The 24629-nt window shown below is 48.7% G+C and overlaps 7 protein-coding genes across 7 annotated transcripts; 2 read left to right on the plus strand and 5 right to left on the minus strand.

Moving 5' to 3' along the window:
- Window positions 1-867: 867 nt before the first annotated feature.
- Window positions 868-2201, minus strand: FSST1_011267 (uncharacterized protein; the record flags this gene model as incomplete). The annotated part of the gene is made up of 2 exons (XM_083234382.1): window positions 868-1566; window positions 1620-2201. The coding sequence occupies 2 exons, from the start codon at window positions 2199-2201 to the stop codon at window positions 868-870; spliced, it is 1281 nt and encodes a 426-aa protein (XP_083080963.1).
- Window positions 2202-2607: 406 nt separating this feature from the next.
- On the plus strand, window positions 2608-3777 carry FSST1_011268 (WD40-repeat-containing domain protein; the record flags this gene model as incomplete). Its single annotated transcript, XM_083234383.1, has 3 exons — window positions 2608-2780; window positions 2839-3064; window positions 3118-3777. The coding sequence occupies 3 exons, from the start codon at window positions 2608-2610 to the stop codon at window positions 3775-3777; spliced, it is 1059 nt and encodes a 352-aa protein (XP_083080964.1).
- Window positions 3778-4176: 399 nt separating this feature from the next.
- Window positions 4177-6243, minus strand: FSST1_011269 (P-loop containing nucleoside triphosphate hydrolase protein; the record flags this gene model as incomplete). Its single annotated transcript, XM_083234384.1, has 2 exons — window positions 4177-5839; window positions 5894-6243. The coding sequence occupies 2 exons, from the start codon at window positions 6241-6243 to the stop codon at window positions 4177-4179; spliced, it is 2013 nt and encodes a 670-aa protein (XP_083080965.1).
- A 511-nt stretch (window positions 6244-6754) lies between these two features.
- On the minus strand, window positions 6755-7787 carry FSST1_011270 (uncharacterized protein; the record flags this gene model as incomplete). The annotated part of the gene is made up of 2 exons (XM_083234385.1): window positions 6755-7344; window positions 7394-7787. The coding sequence occupies 2 exons, from the start codon at window positions 7785-7787 to the stop codon at window positions 6755-6757; spliced, it is 984 nt and encodes a 327-aa protein (XP_083080966.1).
- A 1051-nt stretch (window positions 7788-8838) lies between these two features.
- On the minus strand, window positions 8839-12805 carry FSST1_011271 (uncharacterized protein; the record flags this gene model as incomplete). The annotated part of the gene is made up of 4 exons (XM_083234386.1): window positions 8839-9453; window positions 9505-12438; window positions 12490-12580; window positions 12630-12805. 4 exons carry the CDS (start codon window positions 12803-12805, stop codon window positions 8839-8841), a joined length of 3816 nt encoding a protein of 1271 aa, XP_083080967.1.
- A 617-nt stretch (window positions 12806-13422) lies between these two features.
- Window positions 13423-17180, plus strand: FSST1_011272 (condensin subunit SMC2; the record flags this gene model as incomplete). Its single annotated transcript, XM_083234387.1, has 5 exons — window positions 13423-13449; window positions 13505-13545; window positions 13597-13717; window positions 13773-16861; window positions 16916-17180. 5 exons carry the CDS (start codon window positions 13423-13425, stop codon window positions 17178-17180), a joined length of 3543 nt encoding a protein of 1180 aa, XP_083080968.1.
- Window positions 17181-17578: 398 nt separating this feature from the next.
- On the minus strand, window positions 17579-18376 carry FSST1_011273 (uncharacterized protein; the record flags this gene model as incomplete). Its single annotated transcript, XM_083234389.1, has 1 exon — window positions 17579-18376. One exon carries the CDS (start codon window positions 18374-18376, stop codon window positions 17579-17581), a length of 798 nt encoding a protein of 265 aa, XP_083080969.1.
- Between the last annotated feature and the right edge of the window lie 6253 nt (window positions 18377-24629).

Raw genomic sequence — 24629 nt, forward strand, 5'->3', positions numbered from 1 at the left:
CTGCGGTTGTTGCGGGGTAAACATCAATCATCTAAGACAATTGAACCGAGTTCTTGGGTCTGATCTCTCAGATCAATGTGTGTTTACAAGTTGTTTTGTTGCTGAGTGTGCGAGTAGATGGGGATTGATCCTAGGGATAAAATGAATCCGTGTACCATGTGTATCCCAACAACAAACCAGTAAATAATCCCAAGGGAACTACATGAAAGTCCTCTTTACTTGTGCTATCGGCTTTTTACATTTAGACACTATAATGACGAGCTCTTCCCATGTATTCCAGACAAGCTAAGCAGGTGGCTACTTGTGAACTTCATAAGGGGACTGAGTCTATATCCGCTGGCAAAATGAAAACCCAGCCATTTCGAATAGTCGATTAGTTGTAATAATAAATTCAAACAACCCCCCTTTGTAATATATGATGCAGTTCCAAGTTAGTCCAGCAAAGAGCAATGCCCCCTGTAGCCTGCCATGGGCGTTGACATACACCAAGGCAACGCTATTACTGGACTGAACAAACACTAAAATAGGATATCGCCTCTATAATACTTAGGCTCTTGCCTGATTTGCTTTGGTTTACTGGTATTGACATATCTGTCTGACGCGGGCCTAGCTAACAACCAAGTCAAGCTTGTCCTCGTCTGAGCAAAGACCTCAGATTTTAAGATGATGCCTGCAGATAAAGCATTTATTGCGCAATCACATGCGATAATGGCACTTTAGGAATAAGGTGAACTGGATAGCGTTTCCAGAGTTGTCGTGCCTTAGGTAGCATGGCCAACTTCCACCTCGGGATTGTTTCTGCACACACCAGTTGCAGGGGCTGACAGTATTTATGACCATTGTTTCTGATATATTGACTATCTATTGCTATGTTTTACCCAACTGCTTCTTGAACTGGGGGTTCCCATCTTCGTCAAACTCAGCCCACTGAAAGAAACCACAATTCTCCTGTCCCGGAGAATTGGCATAGCACATCCAAAAGTATCTCCCGAAATTATCTTTCTTCTTTGTCACTACCCTAAGCACGCATGGCAGCCCACAATGGCATCTAGGGGTGAGCTTTGGGTGCATATTGGCACGATAGTCTCGGTATGTAATGTTGATACGGGTTGTCCCTGAAATGGGGTGAGGATCGATCGATAACGCTGGCGCAATGCTGTGCTTCCATTCCTCTTGCATCTCAGCATGCATTACCAAAAGTGAGTTGTGAGGAAGATGGATCGATATCTGTCCCTCTGCATCTCGGTCCTGAGACGTTTTGCTGTCGCCATCCCTGGGAAGTATCCTTCTAACGCGGAACTCGCGAGCGACGCCCAAAGAGATGGACCCAATGACCGCTCTTGGTCCAAGGTACGTTAAATGATCACTATGCCAGCCGACATTTTGCTGCGGGCCTGTGTAGGCGTTTACAAAAGCCGAGTTCGGAACCCAAGGGTTTGGAGATTGATATTTCAACTTCTTGCCCCCATGATATCGAGTCTTGATTCGTTTCTGAATCTCGGCGTTGACGGCTTCCTGAACTTTTGGTTTCACGCTGATGAGCTGAGGTGTGATACGTCGAACATCCTGGATTTGGTTAATCAAATGCTGTACAGCAAATCTACTATTTGAATATTTACCGTGAGTCGACCGCCGTTGTAGTGATACTCTGTTTTCTGGCGTTGTATCTCATCGTAGCTTTCGACGTAGAAGCTAGATGTATGAGGGCTAGAAACCACGTTCTCAAATAGCTGGAATGTGATCTTTTCGAAAGTTTTTGATTCCTCTAATAGCTCTTCTAGCAACCGATTGGCATCCTCAGGGGGTAAGAAATTGTGAATGATGGTACATGGGGTATGCTCAGCAATGTCTTCAGGGTCATACAGATGCAGTGTACTCCCCGCTTTCGACTTGAGCTTCTTTTTAGGTGTACTATTCAAGGAACTAGAATTACTTGTGGAAGTAAATTGTTTTAAGGATTGCTGATACCCAACAACGCGGGGACCCTTCTTCATGGGTTTCTGAACTCTGAGAGACGCGGCGGCTTCAGATACTGATCCATCATGGGCCAGTAAGATATCGAGCAAGTATTCTTGATCGAGCTGGGGGTGTAACGACGATAGCAATGCTAATTTGACTTCGGTTGGCTCTTCTGGTTCCGCGCTCTCTGTTTGCGGCTCTGGAGATGCTTTCCGTTTTGTGCGAGTCAAAAAGGCTTTCATAGTCTCAATCGCGACCCTGTAATGGTTGAAAGGTCATATGTGATCCACTCTGGCAATGAGTACTAACTTATCACGTACCCGGCATCCTGTGGTTTGATAGAAAAGACCTATCAGTGTCTGTACAACGCGACGCTTCTAAAAATCTGGAACACGTGAGCACGTGACAGTCATTTGGTAGATTCGATTAGTACATAAACCCGGTCATGACGCAAAACCCGGTTAGAGACATATACTCTTTCTGCCCCGCCGCCTCGGTGTGATTACCGCAACCGAGGCACATGTCAGTATAGCTTCGAGGGGAAGCTCATTGATCCAGACAAGCAATTGTCTACCGTAGCTTTGCTCATCCATAATACAACTCATGATAAGTGCGACTGTACTTTAACAGCACGCTCCCCCCGGCGCCATGGCTGCGATGCTAGAATACCGAACGCAAGGGTATAATCCCTATGCCGTCAAGTACTCCCCATACTACGACTCGCGAATCGCCGTTGCGGCGTCGTCCAATTTTGGCATTGTAGGCAATGGCCGTGTGTTCGCTCTCGCATTGACGGCGCAAGGTGTTGAAGTTGAGAAGACGTAGGCAATATTCCGGATGTTGGTTATCTGCGTAGATACTGATTTGGTTGTACTGCAGGTTCGATACAAACGATGCGCTTTACGACTTGGCCTGGTCCGAGATCAACGAGAACCAGCTGATTGTCGCTTGCGGCGATGGATCTCTTAAGCTCTTCGACTTGGGCGTGAACGATTTTCCAGTTATGAATTTTCATGAACACAAGAGAGAAACGTTCTCGGTGTGCTGGAACCCTATAACTAAAGATACCTTTATTTCCAGTTCCTGGGACGGTACAGTCAAGATCGTACGTTGAGCCGTGCTTCTCATGTTGAAAGTTCGAACACTAATGCTTAATAGTGGTCACCAACGCGCAATCACTCAATAAAGACGCTTCCTATTGGCACTTGCACTTACAGTACATCCTTCTGCCCTTCCAACCCCGCCTTGATATCTGCTGTATCCTCAGACTCTCACCTACGCATCTTCGATCTTCGAACACCATCATCAGCGAAATACCACCTCACAGCGACGATACCCGTCCATGCTTCAGGACCGCACCCGTCACCTGGTGCTTCTGCGCCAGCCGAGATCCTGACTCATGATTGGAACAAGTACAGAGATACAGTCGTAGCTACGGCTGGCGTAGACAGAATTGTGCGGACTTTTGACATACGGAACCCTGCTGGCGGACCGCTTTCTGTCATGCAGGGTCACGAATATGCTGTTCGGCGACTTGCGTGGAGCCCCCATTCGAGCGACACCCTCATCAGTGCTAGTTACGATATGACGGTCCGTTTGTGGAATGACGGGTCGATGCAGCAGCAGCAACAACCACAGGGTCCAGTGATGGCACCATCAATAGGTACTCAGATGGGAGTGATGAACCGACATACCGAGTTTGTTACGGGAGTCGATTGGTGTCTCTTTGGCATGGGTGGATGGGTGGCTACTGTTGGCTGGGATGAGAGAGTGTTATTGTGGGATGCCAACATGCTAATGGGCCAGCGAATACCATAACATCAAGATTCGCCTTGTTAGATTGGCGTTACTGGGAGTAAGCGTGTATAGTTCGGTCTTTGTCTCGCTGATGTAGAAACACTACTGGTTTGATTTCATTATCGAGATCTTATAATAATGTGTACATACTGTCAACAGAGACCATGGAAGTGATGAACATGAATTTCGAATATCACGAGGACGAACGACATGTAGGGATTATCATCATTTCCTAAGTAGAGTAGTCGTGGAGATTACCACATGATTGACGCCTGCAGACATGTCTATAAACAAACCCCTTTTCCGGTATCTTACAACAGTCCAAAATACACCAGTGCCCAATATAAGTACAAATCATGCATCCGTCCATCGTGTTTGTGTTGTTACATTTTACCCTTTTCACTAATCCGCACTCTTAACTTAGAACGAGGAACGGCTGCCATTGCGGCTGCCATTGCGGGAAGAAAACCCGCCACGGCCGCGGCCGCCGTTATCATTACGGCCGCCGAAACCGCGAGAACCGCCACCACCAAAGCCGCCGGTTCGGTTGCCGCCACGACCAAAGTCGTCACGGCGAACGTTGGCCGCCATGTTGTCAAAAGGATCGCTGCTTCGTGAAGGTCGGGCACCACCACGTCGGTCGTTGCTAAAACCACCACGGTCACCACCTCGATCACCACCTCGTGACTCGGAAAAGCTATCTCTTTCCCTAACGTTCATACCACTAGCACGTGCCAAGCCCATCTTGTTAACCCACATGGAGCTAACATAGGGAGGAGTATCCCAACCCCATCCGTGCTTTGTCCACTTGTTTACATCTTCGGCAGTTTCCACCTTGTCGGTGGCAAGACCGAACATGGAGGTATAGGTTTGAGAAAGAAGATCTCTAGGAATGACACTGAAGAGGGCCTTGGTGGACTCGTGGTAAGAAGTGGACTCGCCAGCCTCCACATCGGTCTCGGCACTCTCAAGGGAGCTGTTCTGTGCGATGGGAAGACCCTGAAGCATCTTGCGAGCAACACGAACAGAGGAGTGAGGGAGAATCAACCAACCCTGACCCTCCTTGTTCTGTCGACCGGTTCGTCCAAGACGGTGAATGTAAGACTCACGGTCTCTGGGAGTATCAATCTGAATAACGTGTGTCACGTCGGGGAAATCCATTCCACGAGCGGTGACATCGGAAGAGTAGAGAACACCAGACTTGGCCTCACGGAATCTGTCTGCAGCTCTCTGGCGCTGGTTCTGGCCCATCTTGGACTGAAGAACGTAGGATGGAAGGAAAGGCTTGTTATCGTTGCGAGCATTCTGTCGCATCTGGAAGCCCAACTCGCCGCCGAGTTCGACAAGCGATGTGGTGTTCAAGTAGACAATGGCCTTGAAGGGGCGCCCATTGGGGTCTTCGAGCGACTTCTTGTGCTCACGATCCATAAGCTCAAAGAGTGTGGGGAAGACCTGGGTCCAGCTGCTGACAGGCACAATGTGCTGGGGAACCTTGTCGTGCGTGAGAGACTCGTTCTCGGGGATGGTTTGAACGAACTCAAAGTCATCGGCTCGAACCATGGAGCGGGCCAGACGAATGACACTGTCGGGAATGGTGGCAGAAACGAGCATGGTCTGGCGGACCTTTTCTTCGGGGCGGGGAAGTTGGTTGACAATTTCGTTGAGTTCTCTCTCGAAACCAGTGTCGAGCATTCGGTCGGCTTCGTCGAGAACCAGAGCAGCCAGGTTAGGAGCATCGATGCCACTGCCAGGGTCCTGGAGCACATCGTTGAGACGACCGGGAGTGGCGACAAGGAGATGGCAACCCTGTCGGCGAGTCTGGTTCAGCATACTACGCTTATCGGTACCTCCAACGGCACACTGAACAACGAGTCCAGTGTTTTGGCACAGTCGGCGAGCCTCCGTGGCGATTTGCTCAGCGAGCTCTCGAGTAGGTGATAGAACGATGCCACGGATGTCGTCGGATCGGGCTTGTCGGCGAGCGTTTTTGCCGGCGAGAGATGGGTCCTCGACAATCATTCTTTGCAGAAGAGGCAAAAGGAAGGCCAAAGTCTTTCCGGTACCGGTCTTGGCCTGAGCAACGCTGTCGTGTGTTAGGATGGGTGTTTGCGTCGTGTGCTGGAAACATTGTACTTACATATCAGTTCCCTTGAGAGCGGGCTTGATTGTCTTTGCCTGAACGGGTGTCATGGTTTCGTATCCCATGTTCTGGGTGATGGTGCGAATCAAGCTTTGGTCCACGCCCTCAAGCTCGCCGAAGCGGACCTCAGGCTCAGCATCTGCTGCAGCAGGCTCTGTTTGCTCAGCAGCGGCCTCGCTGCTGTAGGCCCGGAAAGAGGCAATCTTGTTGATGGAAGCAATTGGGAGACGGGTTGTCAAGGCCTGTCTGCGGATGACAGGCAGAGCGGCCCGGGTCTGAGAGAGGAGGGCAGCCGTAGTGGCGGTCCTGGCCTGAGTGGCACAGCGCCTGAGACTGGATCGAAACATGATGCCGATTTTAATTAAAGAATGACCTCTGCAGAGATTGCTGTTCTGCTATTGAAAGAGTTGCCAACAGAGAGCAACCAGGAGAAAAAATATGGATGGGTATAAAAAATTAGGTGGGATGGTTGGATGAACGGATGAAAGGTGGGCGATCAAGGGTCGCGCATCAATAACTCTGAGGAAAAATTTCATTTTTCCAGCCTGTTATCTTATCTGCTAATTGGCTGGAGAGACGCTACTTTCGACTCAGTTAGTTCCCGCTGTCACGTGCGCAGCCGGAGGTCCCTCCGGAAGTCATTGGCTCAGAATTTGGAGGGGCGATTATGGAAAAATGCAGTATCTTCGCGTCTATTCTCATCTATGTACCTCTGATTCTATGCAATTCTATAACCAATTCTTTAATTGTTGATTCGTCGGCTTCTTTCTTTTCGTCGAGAAGTCGTAAGCCAGTACACTCCGTCCGCTCAGTCTATAGTGAATTCCACTGTTTGTAGGGGTCTTAGAGTTAGTTTCTTCAATGCCCTGGTGTCTGTCTCGACCCCACTATTGAGAGACCCTCCCCGAGTCCGTCCGATATGCCTTGGGTGACACCGTCGACTGTCCAGACAAAGACTTCCAACAGAGCCTGCGCAACTTTTCCATCATTCATTTGACCGACTGCTTCAGTCAAAGAAGCACTCTGCTTCCCAATAGAGTTGGCTAGATCTACGCCATGTCCTATAATCGTCTCGGAGATCTTGTACTTGCGCTCAACCCGAGCTGCATACCTAGCTAATAGAAGTAGATATGGCATCAGGAAGCTGAGGAAAAAGATTAGATTGACAACAGTCATCTGAACTCCTCGATGAATGATAGAACGAGGTTGGCTATTTCTTTTCGTCGCCCGGTCTGTGTCTCTTTCTGCTTGAATGACATTCAACTCTTGATGCTTGACATTATCTGGCAAAGCGGATTGGATGCGTTTCATTTCGCCTTCATCAAGATCCCGTGGCAGTGCTTTGAGAAGATAGGTTAACCCGTCAACAAAAGCCTTTCTCTCAAAGGCTACATCTTCCTCAGCTACAGCAGCTTTGCCATTAACTGAAATGTTGATAAGATTTGTACCTTGCGTTGTTAGTATGCACTGATTAGATGGCTGGTCAAAGTCACTTACCCTGTCGTGCAAACTTCCAATGCAGGCCAGATGCAGCTCTCGTCACTGGCTCATCTTCTGGTAGCTCTGAATAAAGAACTCTACTCATCGGCCGAGCGCACAAGTCTTGGGACTCTGCATGTCCATTACGGTGTTTTACCATGTCGGACTGAAGTGGACGGCTCATGGCAGTTGCATCAGCTTCTGATAGAGGCCGAGGCTTAGCTTGTGATCCCGAGACAGCGACAGAAGACCTCAGTGTATGAGAACTAATACTCCGTCTTAGAAATCGAATAGGTCCCGATTGAAGTGAGGTTGGAAGCATGGATACAACGTTGAAAATCCTGCTTTCGGTGATTTGGTCGATCTTGACCTCGTCCATGGCGGGTGTAAACGACCCGAAGTACGACACCATGTTCTAAGAGCGTGTTGTATCGTGATTGTGGAAGTAGAAGGACAACAGTGTGGCGGTGATAACGAAAGACTGAGCAAAAACAGAGGAGTACTTAACATGTCATGATGTGACAGGAGGTAGAGGGCATGCTGGACTTTTAACCGAATGTTCTTATAAAGATCTTATGACAAAAAGACCAGCTGAGTAAAAAACAAAGCAAAAGTTAATGTCATGAAACAATTGCATCAGATAGAACATTGCACGAGGTCTCGCCTCGCCTCTCCTGCGGACCCTTATCAATTTTCTTTGAGTAGTCCCGTACCCTTCCGGAGTCTACTTTTGACATGTGAAAACGGGTACTAACCAAAAGAATTGTTGAGGTGTGGAACTATACGAAGCCATGAGCCAGGGTCTTGGATGCAGTGATAAGATTCATCTTCCAATAGGACACTACTCCCAGGCGAACCTAGCGAGTGAAACGTCTCATCAGGTTTATCTATCAAAAGAGGTTGAGAAGATCCATGCAATAATACAAAGTGGCTGAGGTATACAGAACCATAATCGTGAGATGAAGCCTCAGTCCGCGTTCTGAGAGAGGTATTCTACCCATCATGAAAATATAACCCGTGGTTTTCCAGAAGATAGAAGAAGGTATAGCCAACCACTTAATTGCTTCATGTCATCTGCTATCAATAGGCTCGCTATACCGTTATTGGTCATGCAATCAAAGTTCAGTTAAAATAACGTGTAATTGAGCTGTCTTCGCGATGCTCCAGTGATACTTTCCATGTCCTGCATGCTTCAAGTCCAAACATAATACTTCATCCCGGTTGTAGTCCTGTTCCCTTTCGCCGTACGCCAAACAAAATGCCATCTCATACAGCTTCTTACAGATATGCACAGCCAATCTGCCAATCCAATACCCTGTTGCCCAAATACACAAGTAATCAATCGCTCCAATGCGTTTCCTTTTCGTCTTGTGGTTAATGTCACCCTTACACAGTCCCCATGTACTCCCACTTGAGACTTCATCAAGTACTCATATCAAATACACATCGCCAAAGGTCATTCGTTACATCATATCTCTACCCAGTTGGTAAGACCAACCTCCCTCTCGCCGAAGCCTATCTCTGGCAGCGAGATCCTTTCGGATGTCTTCTTCGGTCAGACGATCGTTACCGCTCCAGTTAGCGCTTGAGGTTCGAGCGCGGAACTTGTGAAGCCTGTCTTTGCTGGCATGGAAAACCTCGTCCATGTTGATAGGTCCTGGTTCTCCAAAGATCGCTGCAGGATTCATTTTCTCCTGTGCCAAGAGTGCCGCGCGAATGGCAGGAGAATTGGCCCAAGAAGCAACTGTGCCAGCTTGTGGTTCGTCATCCTCCTCATCTTCGTCGTCTGTTTGAATCTCTGGGAGATCGATTGCATCGCCGTTCTGGAATCGTGGCGACGATCTTTGGGCAGACTTGACCGCAGACTTGAGCCCACCAACAGGACCAGGACGTCCCGGTGTCTTGTATGCAGGTCCTGCAGGGTTGGGATTGGGAGCAAAGGGAATAGTTCCCTTGTGGATCTGCGCCATGTCCATAGGGTTACCTCCCTTCATGTGACTTTGAGCAATGTTGGTTTTGAAAAGGTTCTGTGCACTGGCTTGGGTGTAGCCGCTGGCCAAGCTCTTCACCTGCAGGTCCTGGTATTTGTTAGTCACTTCCAAATTATAAGGTTTTATTGCGATGCTTACCCTCTTAAAAGCGCTGGATGGACGAACGGGAGGTCCCTTGATGTTGGGAGGCTGTTCCATATCCAGCTCATCGGCAAAATCATCACTTGTTCGGCGACGCTTGGCATCCTTCGCTTGGTACTGAGGACCACGGCTAGGTGGGGGTCTAGAGGGTCCTTCCTCATTAACGTCTCGGCCAAGTGGTCTCTTGATGGCAGACTTGGACCCGTTGATGGGACGACCCAGGTCATCTCCTGGCCTGTAAATGCCTGAATTCATGCGAGAGGGAGGACGAGGAATGCCATCACGTTGAATGGAATCAGGGGGGCCGTTTGGTTGCGATCGAACGGCTGGAGGTGGCGCAGGGGTCTTCTTGGCCTTCTCGATGAGTGCCTGTCGCTTCTTTGCCTCGGCCTGCTCACGCTTCTGTCGTTCTTCCTCCTGACGACGTAGCAGTTCCTGTTTCTTTTTTTCTTCCTTCAACGCCGCTCGCTCCCGCTCACTCTTTGCTTTGACATCTCGATCCGCCTTGGCCTTGGCATCACGCCGGCGTTGGGCCTGTTCGTCTTGCGCCTTCTTCTGTGCCACCAAGTCAAGAGCTCTAGGGCGGCCGTTTGATCCTGTGGAAGTAGCAAAGCCTGAAGCAGATGGCTTGGGTTGCATAGAGACCTTGCTTGCCTTGCTGGTCATTTGAGGCGGTTGAGAGCTTGTTGAAGCGCCAAAGTCTTGATAGCCGTTGGCCACAGAGCTGCCAGGGTGCAGCTGTGAGCCAGTGTTGACCTTGATGTGGACGGTAGGCGTTGGCTTTGATTTGACAGTTGTCTCCCTGGCTGGCTTTCCGATTCGTCTGATCTCCTTTGCACGCGACAATTGGCTAGGGGCAGCAGATCGTGAAACAGAAGGAGGGGGAACCAGACTGGGGGCGTCGACCATTTCCATCTCTGGCTCAGCAAACCTGCTGTCGAATTCCTCCTGCGGCTTAGCCCTTCGGGGGCTGGTTCGTTTAGGCTGAGGTGTAGCTTGCACGGCTGGTTCGGCCTCTTTCCTAGCAACAACCTGTTTTTCCAAATTGGCAAGCTTCTCCTGTTCCTTGCTGAAGACTCGTGCTTTTTCTCTCTCCTTCTCACGCTCCTTCTCCAGCTTATCCATCTGCTCAGCTTGGTATCTAGCCTCCTTTTCACGACGCTTCTCTTCCTTCTCGCGCTCAACTGATGCCCTCGTGCGCTTAGCAACTGGTCGAGGCGCATTTGACTGCTGATCAGTTGCAGTGCTGCCACTCCTGAAAGACTCCATACTTGGCTTATGAGCAACCGACTCTTCGGAATCACCAGGGAAAGTTCCAAGTTGGACTCTCGAGGCTGAGAGGAGAGATGATTTGCCTTCAGCGCTAAGCGCTGCACTACTGGCCATAAGACCCTTGGAAGTACTTAGAATGGACGACATCTTGTTCTTAAGATGTTTCAAAGGACTATCGCGGAAGAGTCTTGATGGGGATTTGGATGGGGATGAGGAAGCAACAGCTGAAACAACCGAGACAGCAGTGGCTGGTCTCGGAGGAGAGTCTGAGCCAGGCACTGTGTTCTTCAACGGGCTTCCTTCTTGCCGTTCAGAAGCAGTAAACATCGGTACAGCTGGCACTGAAACAGACTTGGAATGTCCCATGTAACTGGGCCTCTCACGCTGCGAGTGGGCGCGAGCGGGCGAACGAATGCTCGCGCGGTCTTCATCCAAGTCGAAAGATCCAAGAGTTTGCTTGCCGTGAATTCCTTCCATGACATCGGCTGTCCGGCTCTTAGAAAGTGATGGCCGTGTCGGAATAGGTGCGGCGGCGGATGGCTGATTGGTGGGAGGAACAATCCAGTCATCATCATCCTCATCATCTTGAGGGAAAGCGCCAGGAGTTGTGGTCGTTTCTTGCTTCCTGGGCGATCTGGGGGGCGTTGATTGTGGTTCAGGTACAGACTGAGATGCTGTTTGTGGTTGTTGAGAGTTTGTAATACTGTGGATCGACTTTGATGGTCGACTTGCACTTGGCTGCGATTTTCCAAGAACACTAATCTTGTCTTGCAGCATCTGTGTGTATGTCTTGTTGTGGTGCAAAGCAAGTTCCTCGGCATTCTTAGATTGTTGTACGGAAGGTAGTTCGTCCACTTCCATGTCATCCTGGTCTGACTCGTCTGATGCATCATCGCCAGCATGGCTTGTCAGGCTCTTACCTCTCGCGAGGTAACTTGTCCTCTTAGGATCAATGTGACTTGTGCGAGAAACTCTTGCCTTGCCTGCTGTAAGAGGCTCTCGAGCGGGAAGGGAAGCAAATTGAAGACTGTTGCGGAACCCTGGTCGTACAGGACTGGGGCCATCGGACTGAGATTGAGCGTCGTCTGGGATCGCGTCGTCAGTGGCCTCAGGCTCTACCTTAGCATCGTCCATGTCAATATCATCAGTCGCTGGTTGCTGGGTCTTGGCTGGTGATGAAGACTTTGTAGTCTGCTTGGCGGGCGAAACTCGCGAAGAACTTGGCTGAGGGAAAGCGATGTCTTCGTCAAAGCTGGTGGGATCAAGGAGTGAGTCGTCGTCGTCTTCTTCTTCTTCGTCTTCGGCCATAGGATCAAAAGGCACAACGGGGTTGACGTCTTGACTTCCAAAATAGCCTGAATCGGCTTGCATTGGGGGTTGAGATTTGGCACCTGATAAGGCATCTGTCTCTTCGTCGACAGCCATTAGTGCGTCCTGGTCGGAAAGAATACGCTCAGCCTCGCTGGTAGGATGTTGTGATGCATCTTCAATTGGGTCATCGGACATAAGCTGGGCTGGTTTCGGTGACGGAGCATGTCGACGGGGCGATGTTGACTTGGCCTGGTTCAATAGCTCTCTTTGGGGTGATTGCGCGTAGAGGTGCTGTGCGAAGCGGTTTGCTGAACTCGTTGGTGTACCCCCAAATACATTGGACAAGGGCTTTGAATCGTTAATATTTATTAACCACAAGCATTGATCAGCCGAACTCACCATTCTTGTTTCTGTTGATATTAATTTACGCGCAGTACGAGGTGTCTTGCCTCGAAGCTTTCCGGGTGTTTTGAATGTTTCGGCGATGTTTCTGTGGAATGATCAATATCGCGTCAAAACAAAAGGATCAGGACGCGTACGTCTCATTCTCGTTGAATATACTAGCCATATGTTCATTAAGCCATTCGAACTCATTTTGAGCCGCGTATGTGAACTCGTCGACTTCAACATCGACAATTGTGAGGGCAGAGGCGCGCTCGTCAGCAACCCAGGCTGCTGAGCCAGTTGGAATGCGCGGTCCTCGCATTGCCGCCATTGTGTCGATTATAAATGAGTGTGTACGGGTGGGAAAAGAAGCTGTGGACCAACTATATTCTTGTAATAGTGGTTATGTACTCATCGAGTTGGGTGGTTAGGTCGAAGTCGAAATGTTTGGTGTTGTTTGAAAGTTGGGAAGTTCAAGTGTGAGGGAACTAGGTCTCAATAACAAAGAGGGATGTTTACCTAGGTCCCAGATCGGGACTAGCGTTGATGAAATTCCAAGTTCAGAAGTGGAACACACACAAGCTTCGATTCACGCCATTCGTTAACGACAAGGTTTAGTCTTGTGAAACAAGCAGGTGAAAGTGATGAGATATCTTCACAAATGATGTTGAAATACTCACAACAGCATATATTGTCTTTAAAATATCTCCAGGAACTCAATCATCATCGGATTTGACCCGCAAAACAATCAACGTCCCTACAGAAACGAAACTACAGTACCCTCTTTCACGCATGCGGCTTTCTAGATACAGCTAAGCACGTGCTGATAACAGTTTATCGGTCGCAACTCTTGTTTACTTTCGCGTCCTCTACCCCCCCTTGAAAGTGCGGAGCGACGAAACAAAGCAATAGATTCAACGAAGTCGTAGACGCTCGACGACGCCCAAAATGAGGGTCATTGAAGTAATTATTGACGTAAGTACTTATATCACAAGTTGATATCAGTATTTGTCTTCTAACATTTTTATAGGGCTTCAAGTCTTATGCCGTTAGAACGGTGATCTCGGGATGGTAAGTTATGTATCAAAATCGTTAACAGCCTAAACCAACCGACATTCTTAGGGACGAGAGTTTCAACTCGATCACCGGTCTCAACGGTAGTGGAAAGTCGAATATTCTCGATGCCATATGTTTCGTTCTCGGAATTACCAGTATGGCAACTGTTCGAGCGCAAAACATACAGGTCAGTCACCGCTGCTTCGCTACTTGTCCTTGGTCACTAAATTTCAATATCGTAGGACCTGATCTACAAACGTGGTCAAGCTGGCGTTACCAAAGCCAGCGTAACCATCGTTTTCGATAACCGAGATACCAAGAAATCGCCGATCGGATTCGAAGAATATGCCACAATCAGCGTCACTCGACAGATCGTTCTCGGAGGCACTTCCAAGTACCTCATCAACGGTCACCGTGCTCAGCAACAAACAGTGCAGAACCTCTTCCAGTCGGTTCAGCTCAACATCAACAGCCCTAACTTCCTAATTATGCAAGGTCGCATCACAAAGGTTCTCAACATGAAGGCCGTGGAAATTCTGGCAATGATCGAGGAAGCAGCCGGAACCCGAATGTTCGAGGATCGTCGAGACAAGGCCCTAAAGACGATGGCTAAGAAGGAAACAAAATTGGTTGAGCTCACGGAACTCTTAAAGGAAGAAATCGAGCCCAAGTTGGAGAAGTTACGAACTGAAAAGCGTGCTTTCCTGGATTTCCAACAAACGCAAAACGACCTCGAAAGACTGACCCGAGTGGTTGTCGCATACGATTATCTCAGATACCAGGATTCTCTGAGCCAATCAGCAGCAGATCTCCAAGGAAAGAAACAACGACAGCGCGATCTTGAAGATTCAGCAACTCGTCTGAAGAGCGAGGTTTCCCATCTTGAAGAAGATATGGAGAAAGTGCGCGCTCAGCGAGACAAGGAGCTCCGAAAGGGAGGCAAGGCTTCAGCATTGGAAGAGGCAGTAAAGAAACACTCAAATGAGCTTGTGCGACTAGCTACCATTCTTGACTTGAAAAAGTCCAGTTTAGCCGAGGAAGAAGAAAAGAAGATCGCAGTTGAGAAAACGGTTTCAGAGTTGGAAGCTACCCTGGAAGATAAGACTGCTGCATTCGAAAACGCCAAAGCCAGATACGATGCCGCGAAAGAGGATCTAGAGCAGCAAAACAAGGATGCCGAATCCAAGGAAGAGCTTCTCCAGACCTTACAGACCGGTGTTGCTTCTAAAGACGGCCAGGAGAATGGCTACCAGGGTCAGCTTCAAGATGCGAAAAACCGTGCAACCACAGCAGCCACGGAACAAGAACAGGCCAAGATCAAGATTGCGCATTTGGAAAAGCGTATCAGGGAAGAGGAACCACGTGCTGAGAAAGCCAAGGTCCAGAATGCCGATCTGTTACGCGATCTCGATGGTCTCAAGATACAAGCACAAAAGCTTGAGAAGGAGCTTGGCCGACTGGGTTTCGAGCCTGGACAAGAAGAGCAAATGTATAAGAAAGAGTCCGAGTTGCAGCAAACCGTTCGGAACCTGAGACAAGAATCTGACAAGCTGAAGCGTCAAGTCGCCAACACAGAGTTCAACTACGTTGACCCTGTACCCAACTTTGACCGGTCCAAGGTCAAGGGACTTGTCGCTCAACTATTTACATTGGATGAAGGATATACAAAGGCCGCTACTGCGCTAGAAATCTGCGCCGGCGGCCGTCTATACAACGTCGTCGTTGACAATGAGGTGACGGGTACTCAGCTGTTGCAGAGAGGTAAACTACGGAAGCGAGTCACTATCATCCCCCTCAACAAGATTGCTGCCTTCAAGGCTTCTGCTCAAACCATTGCCACGGCACAAAACATCGCACCAAACAAGGTCGACTTGGCCTTGTCCCTGGTCGGCTATGACGACCAAGTGTCAGCAGCTATGGAGTTTGTGTTTGGTAACACCCTGATCTGTGCCGATGCGGATACTGCTAAGAGGGTCACTTTCGATCCCAATGTCCGCATGAGGAGTATTACTCTGGAAGGTGACGCCTACGACCCATCCGGTACACTGTCTGGTGGAAGTTCTCCAAACTCCAGTGGCGTTCTTGTTCTTCTTCAAAAACTGAATGGTTTGACCCGACAGCTCAGCGAAGCCGAGAGCACTTTGAGAGAGCTCCAGGCCCGGATATCGAATGAAAAGGCCAAGCTAGACCATGCTCGCAAGATCAAGCAAGGTTTAGACCTAAAGAGCCACGAAATCAAGCTCGCAGAGGAACAAATCGGTGGCAACTCTTCCTCTTCCATCATTCAAGAGGTGGAGAACATGAAGTCAACCATCCAGGAGCTCAAAGAGAGCATAGCCGAGGCCAAGACGCGACAAGCCAAGGCAAGTGCCGATGTCAAGACAATTGAGAAAGACATGAAGGACTTTGACAACAACAAGGACGGCAAGCTAGTCGAGCTACAGAAAGCGCTCGACAAACTACGAGCTGGTCTCGGCAAGAACGCTGCCGCAGTCAAGACACTGCAAAAGGAACTTCAGGGTGCACAGCTTGATGCTGAGCAGGCAGGCTCCGATCTGTCCGCTGCTCGAGAACAATTACAAGAAGTCGAAGTTGCTATCAAGGCTCAGCAGAAGGATATTGAGGATCTCAATAAACAAAAGGCTGACCTGACTGAGACTCACGACACCGTTCAGGCCCAGCTCGACGATGAGCGTGCCAAGCTACACCAGTTTGACAATGAGCTTCGAGCTTTGGATGATGCCATTCGCTCCAAGAACGCGCGCATTGCTGAGGAAAGTCTCGAAATGCAGAAGCTTGGCCACCTCCTCGAAAAGTTCCACAAGGAGCAACAAGGCGCTGCCGAGAAGGTCGCTCGACTTGAGAGGGAGTTTGACTGGATCGCGGACGAAAAGGACAATTTTGGTCGCAGCGGAACCCCCTATGACTTCAAGGATCACAACATTGGAGAATGCAAGGCAACGCTACACAACTTGACCGAGCGATTCCAGGGTATGAAGAAGAAGATCAACCCCAAGGTCATGAACATGATCGACAGCGTTGAGAAGAAGGAAGTGTCACTCAAGCACATGATAAAGACTGTAGTTAGGGACAAGCGCAAGATCGAGGAGACCATCGTCAGTCTGGACGACTACAAGAAGAAGGCTCTTCATGAGACGTGGGAGAAAGTCAACGGTGACTTTGGCAACATTTTCTCTGAATTGCTTCCAGGAGGCAGCTTTGCCAAGCTTGATCCGCCCGAGGGCAAGACAATTAGCGATGGTCTCGAGGTCAAGGTTTGTCTCGGTAAGGTGTGGAAGCAGAGCTTGACAGAACTGAGTGGTGGACAAAGGTAGGAAATTCCAGCCCTTAAGTTGCTGTGTAACTTTACTAACATTTCGTATAGATCTCTAGTTGCTCTGTCACTCATCATGGCTCTGCTTCAATTCAAGCCTGCGCCCATGTACATTCTTGACGAGGTCGACGCCGCGCTGGATCTCTCACATACCCAGAACATCGGTCGTCTCATCAAGACGCGTTTCAAGGGTTCTCAGTTCATCGTCGTCAGTCTGAAAGACGGCATGTTCCAGAACGCGAACCGCATTTTCCGCACTCGTTTCAGCGAGGGCACCAGTATGGTGCAGGCGCTTACGCCGGCGGATATGAGGTAATGATGCTGATGGCAACCGAGAAATGTCTGATATGATTGTATGAAAGGAAACTGGTTGGGGGCTCTTGTACATGAGGCGTCGTTTTGGTTGGGGGATTTAATGTCCATATTGGCATTAGGACTTCTTGTGATACCGTTTGATTTGTTAAGGCATGGCTGTGGAATAGATTTTGTTTGTTAAGTCATGATATGGATCAGATGGTATGTTGTCTTGTATCCGTTTTAACAAAGTAATCGCTCCATGGGTATAAACACTCTGAACAACTTGTGTCTGTTTTGACTAACACCTTTAATGAGTATGTGTACCTATTCTACTTTTAGGTACTTTTTTTGTTCTTCATTCTTTCTTTCTAATCGCGTGCTGTTTTCTGTCCTAATCTAGATTATTATTCTAACTTGTTACTGCTGATCTAACCTAAAGATTCCGACTTTCTCAGCCCCCAAATACCGAGCTAGCTCAGTAGGAAGCTCAACGTCCATATTCAAAGCCATGGTTTTGTTGTTTCCATTCTCGAAACGAGCAAAGGAATATCCTCTTGATTTAACTTCATCCTCATTCGGATATGAAACTGGCAGCATAAACTCCTTTTCAGGAATTGCATTAAACCCGTGGCTGAGTTTGGCCGAAACACGTTGTAGAATACCCTGTAGTCCTGCATCGGTCCAAGGAAATCTCAGAACAAGAAAAGAGCCTTCTACCTTGCCCAAAAGACGGCTCGTTTTGTTTGGATCATGAACCCAGAGGTCGACCTTGATACTGGCCAGCAAAGGGAATTTCTCGCAAGTTGCAGCTTTCCACACGAGATCATCATCATGCTTTTGATGAGCAAACGTGTACAAGTGATGATATTCTGAGCTGCTGGAGGAAGAAGTCCCGTCCCGTCGGAGCTCAATTCCACGGCAGAGATGGACGGGGAAGATGTGCTCTTCCCCGGAACGGTTGTTGTCACGGGCCCGATGATCCGGTGATGATTCACGATGGATGTTGCTATCTCGGAGTGGCTCGCCGGCCCGTGAGTGGGTCTGCCGGAGGACGTCGCTGCAGTCGACGGTAACGGGAGGGAAGAGGATAAAGATGGGGATGAGGAAAGCGACAAGTGTAACGGTGAGAAGTGTGAGTGACACAGCATCGAGGTTAGACACAAAGTGCTTTGTGGCGTCCATCCCAAAGTGGATGCTTGATGGGATTACTGTCATTGTTTCCCCCAGCTGAATAGAGACTTGCAGCAATAGCAGCAGTAAGATGTGACCTGCACAGTTGTATAGACCTGGAAGTCTTGGGAAGGCAGGCAGTAGTAGGCTTGAGTTTAATCTCCAATGCTGTGCTGCACTTCAGTTCAGTTTAGGTCAACTCAGTCCAGTTCAATCGTCTCGCAAAAGCTGCGCGAAAAGGTAAAGTCGTCGTCCAAGCTTTTTTGCGCAAATCCGCGGCGTCCGTCCTCAAGCGCGGAATTGACCTTGACTACTTAAACCACAGAGGACAGATTCAACTATGTTAGGTTGTTTCAACTCTGCACTCTTCAAAGAGTCATGATAGGCTCGAGCATGTAGAGGGTTTACCCCTTCAACCTTTGGGCGCGTCACCGTGTACATGTCGAATCCCTTTGTTTGTTTTGGATTGCGGCCAGGCTTACAAGGGTCCCTCCCTATTTCAGACCAAGGCCCCGGTCAAACTCTGTCAATGCCATGATATAATTTTACTGGCCTGGACTGCTCTGCAGCTCTAAAGAGGGGGAGAGGTGGAAACATCCACCATCTTATGCTGGATACCTAGGGTAGTAGTGTTTGTTCCCCTACCTACTCGTAGGTACGTAGATTGACAGACGCCTTTGTCTTTGTAGTAGCACATTACATATATGCATGTACGTGCAGCTAGCTATTCAGTACATACAGCTAGGTAAGCAGCTAGCCAGGGCGTGGTCGTTCCGCATATCCGATGAAACTTGGTTGACGGAATAGTACATGATTCTCATAGCATGATTGATATGTGCAATGCAATGCATACGTGCTAACGTGGTATTTAGACTAGCAGCTACATTGTCTAGCAAAGTAAGCCCATCGCAGATCCAAGGTTACATAGTCAACTTGACTTGTCATGGGCCGGAGCGAAAAGAGCACGGGTATCATGTATTGACTGGATCCTTCAGTTCCTACAGCAAAGACAGGATTCAAAATGCTCGGAGTAAAAATATGCCGAACAGGGTCGCCGGCGGGATGGTTCACCCCGTGCCAAGAGAGACATTCTAGCAACGACCCTAAACGTTGGACGAACCTTGGTGCCACTAAAAAGACCCGACACTTCGTCGACCGACGATGGCGCCAACGGCTTTGGTTCAGCTAGACTAGGGGTCGAAATGAATCAAGTCTCATGAAAAGATGATCAATAGGAGCGAGAAGCACATTGCGTGAGGTTGGTGTTTGTTTCTTGTAGACCCATTGGCCAGTTTAGACGCGGTCTTTTCTAGTAATCGTTTCGCTGTAGATACTCAGATACTTCAACAAGTCGGCCGCTCACTGTGAGTATAAGTGGTGTTGTCTTAGATTGAAAAAAAAAATAGCCCAAGAGGTGGAGCGCTTCCCGTCTAATCCCGGTGTTCGTCATACCGGCTGTGACCACCAGGAGATCCCTTCTGTATTGCTCATCGTGAGGCTGGCCGGACATACTTCTAGATTCATCCAAAGCCTCCATCGTTGAACTCGTTCCTTGTCGTACCGATATAAAGCACAGAGATGTCCGTACGGAATACTGATGCTGACTCGTTAGTGAACTAAGGTCCTAATGTGTACCGGGATTCACGAGAGCTGACCAACAGGGGTTTGTGCCTAGTCAATAGATAAACACGGTTTGAGGAGATGGGAGCGCCATGCTGCCAGATCGAGTTGTGGTGCGTTGCACGATACTGTCGTGTTTCCATACGCCCAACTGCCTGAATGAGAAAGACTTGATTGATGGTCAACACCAGACAGGGGTCAGTTTGTAGTAGATCATATCCCTTTGTGGAAACGCAGGTCAATTGGAGGAAACAAAAGGGATTTGTGGGAAGTCTCGGTGAAACCTCAACAAGACTGCCACTGTACAGCAATCTCATTCCTCCATAGCTATAGCATACTCGGCGGCTAATGTTCAAAGAGTCAAAACAAGCCGGAGCCCCGAAACTCGGATCCGCGCCCCACTGAAATGAATTTCAGGCTGAAAGGCCTGACTTGTGGTGATTTCCACATCTTGTTGCATCCATGGTCAACCCCTGGGGTTAGGTAAGTAGAATAATAACAAGAGTGAGGCTCGGTAGGTATAGTATTGCCGTCGCTTGACTCATTTCCTCATGGGCGCTTTGCTGTGATCAAGGTATTTATATTGCGCAAATTGATCAGTCCTTCTTTATAAAATCTTGGTGTAAATGTGAAACGGTTTTAAAACGAAATAAAGCGCTAAAGCCGAGGACTTTTGATGGACTCTGTGGAGATTCCTTGGAGTCGTATCAATATGACAACAGCAAAAGAGCTCCGTGGGTCCGTTTTCACATGTAGTAGTATCCTGGTTCTTGTGTTATTATCGAGGTATTCTACCTCACGATGTCACAGTAGTTTCCAGCGGTAATAGAAGACTACACCCTGGCAGAACCATGCCAACTTCTTAAAGCATCTAGTCTCTGCCTATGGAAACTGCCAAGAGAAGCCGGTTCCTTTTTTTTTCGTTTGAGTCAAATTGTCGCCAGATTTACTTGCCCCCAAGAACTAGAACAGATTTACTAATTTGTTATAGTGGTGCGATACAATGTTAGCCCTTTCCACCATCCTGCCTCGACGTCTTGGCTTTGATGCTGGTTCACTGCTTTTGTCAGGTCACTCCACGATCTTTTGGTAGCGTATCAAATAGGATCACGTCTTGACGAACTTGGTGCCCTAGTCCAAGATGCCCTGCTGGGGCCTCCTGTACGTCCAGTGGGTACTGTGTCAAGGAAGCATCGAGAGAGTATGCATGATGCGTGTGAACGCAAGTGTGAGGGCAGCGCGAGGATGAAAATCTTCCGAAAAGTGGTAAGCTGGGACTGTCCAGTTCTTCGGTCCCCATTCTTTACCTTTGTCAGTGTCGCTTTGGCTCAACACTGTCTTACCAGATTGGATTGTGATGTGGGGTGGTGATTATTTTACACAGCATCTGGGACCAACAGAGTACTTGAGTGAGCGAAAACCTCTATAATGTCTGTCTCCTGGTGGGTCGTCTGTTGGTTGTCGCGTCTGCTCGTTTTGTTAGGTTAGGGCAGACGGCAGATAGGACAGTTCCTTGCGAGCATGACCTGTCATCTGCCCCGACACGAGATTGCTGAGTGTTTTCAGGCAGGCGTAGACATAACCATGAGGACGGCCGTTGTACACGCAAACATACGTAGCTTCTGAGTCGTTCCCGACCTGACGATAGAGCTACTGACGTTGTGTGCACACATCACATAGCTCTGGCTTGTTCTAGAAGCCCGCCATGCTGTCAAATAACCTCTGGACTGTAATAAGCCAAGCTTCTTCCTGTTGCTGTACATCGCAGTACTGACAAGGATATCCGTAGATTTATATCACTTATGCCCAAAATCTGAAGCCGTAATATCGAAACCGATGCTCCATACACTACGCCAAAACCAAGCCGCCGGTGAATATCGGATGGTGTTGGCTCAAAAGATGTCACAATTTGAACATCACCGATATCATAGTACAGGACCACAGCAGGGGATTTCAATCGGCAGAGTTCAACCTCATGCAAGGTTAGTCCTCACTGGCCAGCCTGCATACAAGCCACCACGTTAATGTGCATGGTGGAAGGGGTATGTAGTGGGATACCAAAATATGCAGCATTAAACCAATGTGGTATGGCCGAATGCTGGATCGGGCAGGGGTTGTTTCAAAACTGACTTGAACAAAGGGAATCGAGTGTCCCAAGAAACCACAACCATACTAAGTTGTGTTTTGTTCTATCCATTAGGAAAAAGTATCCAGATGGCATATATCGTAAACCCCAATAACAAACACCAAAGCCGCTCCTTTCTCGACTGTGATGTTCAACCCAAGCTGGCTGGTGATTCTAGAAAGATAGGAAACGAGAAGGTTTCAGGATATAAACCAAGTCTTTGCCACATGGTTGTTTTGAAGATGAGAACAAGGACTCGACGTCGACATGATGTCGACGACAAGAGAGAATAGAACGGATTGTGAGCCCAAACTAACTCTCTGACAGCCGTGACCCACAACGACGTTCATTGCTAGTCCCAGCCACGCGACTCATACCCACACACAGGTAGTGCCGGGAGCGGGATTTGATCCAAGCGTTAGGACATCATCATCAAGCCGCTCGCCGCTTTTGTCACCAACCACAAATTGGGATGTATCTGGACCACGGTGCTCTCGCTTTTCCTCCGCAACATGTCCTCCAGAGCGCTACCTAAATCCTTTCATACTATGCAGTGCACCCTTGTTGATAATTTTCGATCGTCATCTTAGTCGTTTTGGACCAGGGATTATCCACATTTCAATGCCAAGCCTGTCAAAGTAGGTGCTGCCATGTATGGAAGAGAAAAGTCCGCGGAAGTAGTTTTTTGTGCGTGAGCCTGATGTGAAGGAGAAAAGGGCAGAACCATGTTGAAACAGCAATATGGCGGGCGATGTGAGCGGACGCTTCATTTCTGCTCAAAACTTGGCATAGGGCTGTCGACATTATTGTACCTAGTTTTCTGCTCTCAGTCCAGCTATCCCAGGGGTTTCCACCCTGAGAGTCCTGATAGGTTGGGCCACCGTTGATGATTGACCCTGTTCATGGGTGATCCCTGACCTATAGTTCCGACAGGTGTGATGCCGCCAGATTAACACAACTGTATGTAGTTATACATTGCCTAAAGGTGCATTATATTGTGGCCTGAATTGGCTGTTGTATGCACCGTAGATGTTGTGACCGTCATGGATCTGAACCATTTCGAGGTCTGTCCTTCAATGTGGATTGAATAAGACCAGGTCGTGCCAATGTGAACCCTAACTGCAAGGAATAGCAGCCATTGATAGCTGCTTTCGAATACCAGGCGAAGAAGGTTGTCCATTCCACATCGAATGAACGGGAAGTGAAAGAGTCTTGAGATTGCCGGGACTCGGTTTGCTTGAGTCTATGTATTCTGCATCGTCCCATATTAGCTTAGTTGAGTCAGGACCCCTATTGAGTAATGAACAGTTGGGTACCATATCATGGGTGTTCTCACACTTAGAACTTGGTGACCCAAATCCAGGGAAGCGGTTCCGATAGCAAGAATTTAACTAAGACCGGCCCATCAGCTGCAAATGTCCGTCTGCGGCTTCGGCATTGTCCTAGTCAGGTAAAGCCTTAACGGCATTTCGTACGGAGAGAAACAGGACCCAGGAGATCGGACGCATTCCATTCCATGCCGAACAAAGCGGAGCTACTCGGGGGTATGCGAATCCTGGTCGACCTAGCAGTTGTGAGGTAAGATTTTGGAAAGACAAAAAAAGAAAAGAAAAGAAAATGTTTACTTGGTGGGTAAGGGTAGAGACTAAGGTGAGAAGGATTCCAGGTTGACTTTCATAGTATCTGCCTCCCCTTGGCTTACCTGCCTTTTCTAATCCCTAGGTGGGCAGATAGTTACCTGCCTAACACAAATCTAAAAGAAGTGTCCTGCCAGAACGGTGGGATATTCTGGGATGCTTCAAGGCAAGCACGACGCTTGTCATTAGCAGCGCTGGGGGGGGTGTTCGTTCCTTCCCGTTCCCGTTCCCTTTCAACTCTCACTCCCATTCCCTCCTCCACTCTGACAAGCTCAGCCCGCCCCACGTTCTATTTGGCAATAACATCATCCATCTGGTCACCCAATCTTTGTAACAACATTCTAATCCCCCCTGGTCAATCGATCATCGTTGTTGCTAACCGTATTCAACGCGCTGTCGATGGGTTTATATGTCATTGTCAGCTTCGCACCCATACCACCGTTGCTGTTCTTTACTCGACGTGTCTTAGTCGTGGATTTCACCTTGCGGGCACGTCTCAGCCCTTGACCAAATTTCCCGAGTTTCTTGTTCCGCCAATAACCCTACACTGAGACAGCTTCAACAGCAACTACCAGCTCTTAGCTGATCCAGTCAGCCTCCGAAGTTGTGGGAACTCAACACCACCGGAACCTAGATATTACACATCCATTCAGTTATCCACACCTCGACATTGGCTCTCAAAGACGCAAAAGTCATAATACCCTGCATTGGAAGGTACTGACACCGCTACATACCTGACTTAATACCGGTCATTTCTGTTCTATTCCCACTACAGAGTACCAGAGTCGCATTCGAGCCCGGACCATCTACCCGCGATTAAAAGGTGCCTGTCAGAGAACGTGGGATCGCTCCCCTCGTCGGACAGTCAAGAGGGCACAGGTTTAAGCTCTTGGCCGGCTACCGGGACCCACGAGCC

The sequence above is a fragment of the Fusarium sambucinum genome, chromosome III (assembly GCF_050947815.1).
Source record: "Fusarium sambucinum isolate potato_lamoka chromosome III, whole genome shotgun sequence".
Classification (NCBI taxonomy): Eukaryota; Fungi; Ascomycota; class Sordariomycetes; order Hypocreales; family Nectriaceae; genus Fusarium; species Fusarium sambucinum.